At 46.2% G+C, this 6000-nt stretch overlaps 1 protein-coding gene across 2 annotated transcripts in view; it reads right to left on the reverse strand.

Annotated features, from left to right (window-relative positions):
- The window catches only part of Nmu (neuromedin U), a 28035-nt gene extending 25150 nt beyond the window's left edge, over positions 1-2885 (reverse strand). For both annotated transcript variants that reach the window (XM_050150163.1, XM_050150162.1), the window contains exon 1: positions 2422-2885. In XM_050150163.1, coding sequence (XP_050006120.1) covers positions 2422-2659 — 238 coding nt within the window. In that variant the 5' untranslated portion in view covers positions 2660-2885. The remainder of the gene's footprint in view (positions 1-2421) is intronic.
- Positions 2886-6000: the final 3115 nt, after the last annotated feature.

The following is a 6000-nucleotide window of genomic DNA, read 5'->3' on the forward strand; positions in this document are numbered from 1 at the left end:
CTTTGAAGCTGGCACCCATGCTGTTCTTGCTAACCTTTCCCTGCAGTTAGTGTGTGAGAAACAGCGACTATTAACGGAGCACGAAGAATTAGTCAATGAACAGGAGTTCTGGGTAGGAAAAGCATTCATTGTTAGTCTTGGCCATTTGATCCCTTATTGCTACAGGCTTAATCAGATGACTGGCAGATACCCAGAGTATATTCCTCTTTATGAGAAATCTCCCTCTTCCAACATGTCCTTTGAGTTAACTGTTTCTACCCTGCACATCTGGCTGGCTTTTATCATCTCACGAGCTCACAGCCCTTGTGTACTCTGCTACTTTTCCCCCTTTCACTATGTTTATTGACACTTATTTTCTCCTGCCTTTATGGCATTTATTCTCTCTCTCTCTCTCTCTCTCTCTCTCTCTCTCTCTCTCTCTCTCTCCCATACGTCTAGTTACATTTGTATACTGATTGCTCTTGTTAGGTTACTGCCAATTCTTGCTTATGTATGCTATGCCTGGCCCTACCCCCATGTTTAGGGGCTTGGGACTAATTGCAGATCAATCACACTGGCCATTCATCCTGCCCACTCCTCACCCTACTACATTTTAAGAGAAATGAAATTTGTTTGTTTTTCCTGTCTGAAAAGGGATGAAGGGAGAGAGAAGCAGTCAGGGGACTTGCCGACAGTGGTGGAAGCCTTTTGCTTGAATAATATCAAGGTTATTTATGATATGATAGGTCAGCCAGCAGATTTGCTCTTTTAGAAATAAAACTGACGGCTCACCTACTTTTTTCTAGAAACCTGCAGCCCACCCAGTTCTCTAAGATAGTCATTTCCCACAGCAGCAGAAGCCACTGCAAGCACCTTGCATGCAACATGCATGAAAGCATAGCTTTTTTCCCCCTAACAAAACAATTTTTAAAACTATAGTTATTAAGGCTGGTACTATGGCTAAGAGCACTGTGTTCTTCCAAGAGCCTGGGTTCAATTCCCTGAACCCTCATAGTAGCTCACAACTGTCTATCTAATTCTAGTCCCAGGAGATGCCACACCCTCTTCTGACCTCCCTGGACACCAGGCACACACGTGAGGCACAGACGTACATCCAGACAAAGCACCCATATACGTTAAATAAATAAATACCAATAAAGGTTATGATTACCTGGCTACAGGCTGTTTATCTGCTATTCCAGGCTACTGATTTCTCTGCAATGTATTAAATAAACCTGCTTTCTTTCTTCAAAGATGAAACAAAACAAAAAGTGCTATAATTATCTCTTTCCTTGAGAAGGTAAATGAAATTGTCATTCTAGTATTTCCAATAAAATATTTAAAAGAGAAAAAGGCTACTTTAGCTTTCCTAAGTCTTGGTGAATCACGGCTGCAGAAGGTTTGTATGCTGCTGTGTGGCTGCTGTTGGACTTTCATTTCCTTCAGAGGACAACTTGTGGATGCCGGGGATCTAGCTCAGGTCTTCACCCTTGGCACCAGGCACCGTTACTAGATGGACCATCTCACCGTTCCCGTTACCTTGCTTTCTAAATGAGGAAACCTATTCTTCCTCAGTGTCTCAGCCACAAAGATCAAAATGATGAAACAAAGGCTATAAAAACTCGCCAGGAAAGGAATATTTGTCTCTTTCCGTCTCTAACTGAGCGTTAGGCTATGAGCTCCGAAAGCGCTCTGCGGCTGTGATGTGAAGTCCTTAATATTTCTGAAAAATTAACAGCCTGCTGACCTGGGCCTAACTGGAGAATTTACGTTTGGAACAAGACAGTGTTTGGAATTTGAAGGACCCTAATAAGGCAGGAATGAATAGCCCCCCAGGTTGCCTGGTAACTAAACTTTCTTTACAGAACAGTCAAGGGACACATTTTGCTCTGCCACTCATTCGGAGCTTCAGACCTTCCTGGTTTTTCTGCTCCTGTGGTTTCCCGGGAGCCAAGCTGGGGGAAGTCCCTGTTGTCATCAGCTCCCACCTGCCTTGTTAGTCTTAGGTGCCCATCACTAGACACCCGGTAAGCCTAACATCGCTTCAACTTTCTGTGATCAAAATGCTAATCCTTCTGAAAACCTGTAAGCCCCCCGCCTCTCCTCCACTCTGTATGTAACCCAACAGCCAGCTTACCAGGAGGCTGAGCACACCCCAACTCAACCTCGCCTTGGAAAGGGGAGCAGTAAACTTTTTTTCCCTCCAATAACTGCGATGAAAGGGGAAATGTTTTAGTTTTCTCCTAACTCCCACTACGGAGTCTGCAGTTCATCCCCGCTGCTTCCCCAGCTGGCTGTCCCATAGCCCTGCGCCAGACCATGGCTTCAGTGGAAGGTGGGTTCTAGAAACCCGGAGAAGAGACAAGGAAGGTAGCGCAGAGAAATCGGTGCAGCGAGAGCCTGAGGAATGCAGGAGGCAGAAAGCAAAGGGTGGCATCTTACCTCTGCAGGCGTCCACGAAGCAGGCGAGGAGCAGCAGCAGTGACAGGAGCGGGGATGCCGAGACCACTTGTCCCCCAGACAGCCCTAGGCGGCTACCCGCTGCTCGCGACATCTCTGTCACTTCCAAGCGGCTCTGGACTGGCGACCAGGGACCCTGTGCTGTGCGGGTGTTCTGGTTGTCCCTCAGCGTCCCGTCCCTGGTGTGTCTTTTGTTGAGCTCAACCACCAAAGCGACCATCACCGCGCACCGCCAACTTTTAAATCTGGCGCACACGTGGGCTGGCCTGTGTGGTCTCCGCGCGTGACCTCGCCGCCCCCTGGCTCCCTGGCGTCACCCGGACCTGCAGCCGCCCCCGCGGGACATGCTCTCCCTGGCCGGGTGTCTGACTCAGGGCACCACGCAGCTGGCTCTGAGCTGGAGACTGAAATTAAACCACGGCGGTTCACTCCCACTTCTGGTGGGACTTGGGCGGGAGCCAGAGGGGTTGTCAGCATCCAGAGCCTGAAATCAGAGTGGTCAGGTTGGCGGAGGTGGCAACACTGTCCCTTGTGTCTCTTGGAATGGCACAATATGCCTAGTCCGTTTGTGTGGGTTCCCTGGCCTGCAGTTACTTGAGCTCCGAGTCTTCTGGCTGTCAAAGTGCCTCTTTTTTCCCTCCCCTGCTTGAACTCCAGTTTGGTGTACAGTACCCAGGGCGTCAGAGCGCTGCTACTTCTGCCACAATATAGTGAGGACCATGACTATGCAATCCAAAGCCCCAAATGCCTGCAAAGTCCGAAATCATTCATGGAGATGCAATTGTCAGTTTGAAAACGTGAAGAGGAAAGGACAGAACTTGGGCACAGTGGTTGAGATGTAGAAGGTGCGGTTGTCTGCAGGGCACAAGGCTAAGGTGGCCTTTTCTCCCCCGAGGATGCTCTTCCCTCTAATTTCCAGCGGAACCTCACTTCCGCTATCCCCACACTCCAGGAACCAGCCTCTAACAGGACCCGGAGAAATGCAATTCTAATTTCCTTCTGCAGAAGAAAGGGCAACTGATCTTATTTGACCTCTTTGAAAGGTGAGGAGCTCCAAGGAAAGGGCAGGAAGGAAGCACAGTACGGTTCCTTAAAGGGGCACTTTGGGGTCATGTAGCCATGAACTTTCTCATGCAATTGCATTTAATATTCATGACATATCTGCAGTGTAAAAAATCCTAAAAAAAACTATTGTAAAACACACTGTTAAAATGTATGTAAGAAAATTCTGATTTAGAGAGAGTGACAACCTAGCCAAGCTTAGCAATCCCTAAAGACAATTAACTTTTGGTAAAACATTCTAAATCCATACCCAATACTGTGCAATGTGAGGCAGAATGGGGTTGTGTCTTTACAAAAACAGAGAGAAGTAGGAATGAAACCCTGGTGATTAGATTGAAAAAAAAATACTGGTTACCATTTTAAAGTTAATTATATACAAGACACACGTGAGAAAGGTAAGGTTATAATGTGGTGATGGAGGAGAATATATTTGATTGAAGACTGCTTGCATCTTGGTGCAATCCCGAAGTAGTAATAAATGAACTAAGGCACATGGTACAGGGGAGCAGAGAGACCCATAATGGAGCAGGGGCTGGGGGTTGTGGGTCTGGTCCTCTCCTGTCTTCCTCATGTCTCACCGGGGTCTCTGAGAGATCCCGGGTCTAAGGAGCCAGTGTGCTGTGGGTCAGCCACGCCCACCGGGTGCTGTCTTTACCATGCCCCTCAGTGCCAGGAGTGGAAAAGAAAATGCAGCCAGGCTGGGCTGCTCTGAGTGTTCTCAAATGAGTCCCTGGGCCACACGTGGGAGAGTTTCCTGCGCTGTATACCCAGGGATGGAATTATGAGGTCAAAGAGGATGATCTAGTTAAACTCGATAGCAAATAGGTTTTTAAATGATTATGTGACTTATACTCCCATCAACATTTATGGAATGAAGTTTCCATAGCTGCTAATTCATGTAAAAAAAAATCTTTGCCAGCCTGGTGGATGTGGTATTTCATTGTGGATGTACTTTGAAGTTTCTAGTTTATCAATGAGACCAGCTGCTTTTTTTGTAAGTATATTGACCATTATTGTTTCTTCTATAGTGAACATCCATTGATCTTGTCTTCCCACCCTTTCACTTGGTTAGTTAGTTTGTGTTCTCGCTGATTTATGTAGAGGCTTTATGTACTGTGGAACACTTTTTGGTTAAACTGCAACAGACACCTCCCTACTTGTGGCCTCTCTATTGTCTCATGTGAGTTTCCATTTTTGAAGATGTGTTTAAGGAAACATGGACCCAGAGGTCACATCATTCTGAGACATGGATAGCAAGACAAGGTAGATGCGTGAATAGGGCAGATTACAAAGATGGGGAATAATTAAATGGAAGGTGATTGCACATGTACACAACACTTTGTCTCAACACTTTTTAAAATAAAAGCTAAACTCTAAATCTGGATTATATCTCAATTTCTAACAAAGAAAGAGGCCAGGACTAGATATGACAGGTTGGGCTGGACACTGGGAATCAAGTTAGTGGGAGCTAACTGTGCCTCTTTGTGTTACAAAATCCAAGTTTTGTCGTATACTGTATCTTTGTCTTCATCTATCTCTGCTAACCCTGTAGATACTAACCTCTCCCTTTCCAAAGTCAAGTCTTTTGATTGGAAAGATGTTTGGATGCACTATTCTTACTGGAAATCACCCCCACGGATCGACTTCTCAGGAGACAACCAAAGCCATTACTTTATACAATGAATACATCACTTCAAACAAGACTGTCTCACGTGACCAAAGATCAGCTGGAGACCGAGTGCGCAGGACAGTCAAATGCATAAAAAGAGGAAGAAAAAAGGAGGAGGAAAAGAGCAGGGGGCGGCACTAAACACCTATCAATCCAACCCTTAGGAGGCTAAGGCATAAGAGTTCCAGCGTGAGCCTAGACTACGTAGCCAGACCCTGTCTCAGGAATCCGTAAACCAAAGCAAAACAAAACAGCAAAAGTATAATAAATACAAGAAAGAGAGGGACGCACGCCAAGTAGGTCATTGCTGTTTAAGAATTCCCACTGTGGGGTAATTGATGTTGGTGAGACAGCAGGGCACGGAACTGTGAGGAATACCACAGTTTGCTTTCTGTACTTGCTGTTAATAGTCATTTAAAGTGCTTTCCAGAAATAATAAGTCATGCTGTTCAAAGGCCTTCCCCATGAAGTGATTTCCAGTTTCACCCAATGTGCGCTGTCACTGGGAGGCAAGGTGATGGCAAGGGAAAGGCCCACGTGAAAGTCCAAAGCTGCCTTGGCTACTCTTCTGCCGCACAGAACTGGTTTGGGGACTCTTAAAGTCCACTGCCATTTGCAGGTAGGTGTCTAGTTACTGACTGGTCACTCAGACTGTTTGTGACATCGCCCACAGTGGACAATCATTAGTTCGGACAATGCCTCCCACAGATATATAGGTAACTTTATGAAGATTTTTTTTTCCAACTTAGGGTCTGTCTTCCCAGATAACCCTAGCTTGAGTCAAGTTGCCAAAAGTCAACTAGCACAGCCTCTCACACAGACTTTCAGAG

This window comes from Alexandromys fortis, unplaced genomic scaffold, assembly GCF_014885135.2.
Source record: "Alexandromys fortis isolate MF-2015 unplaced genomic scaffold, M_Fortis_MF-2015_v1.1 scaffold_0, whole genome shotgun sequence".
Lineage (NCBI taxonomy): Eukaryota > Metazoa > Chordata > Mammalia > Rodentia > Cricetidae > Alexandromys > Alexandromys fortis.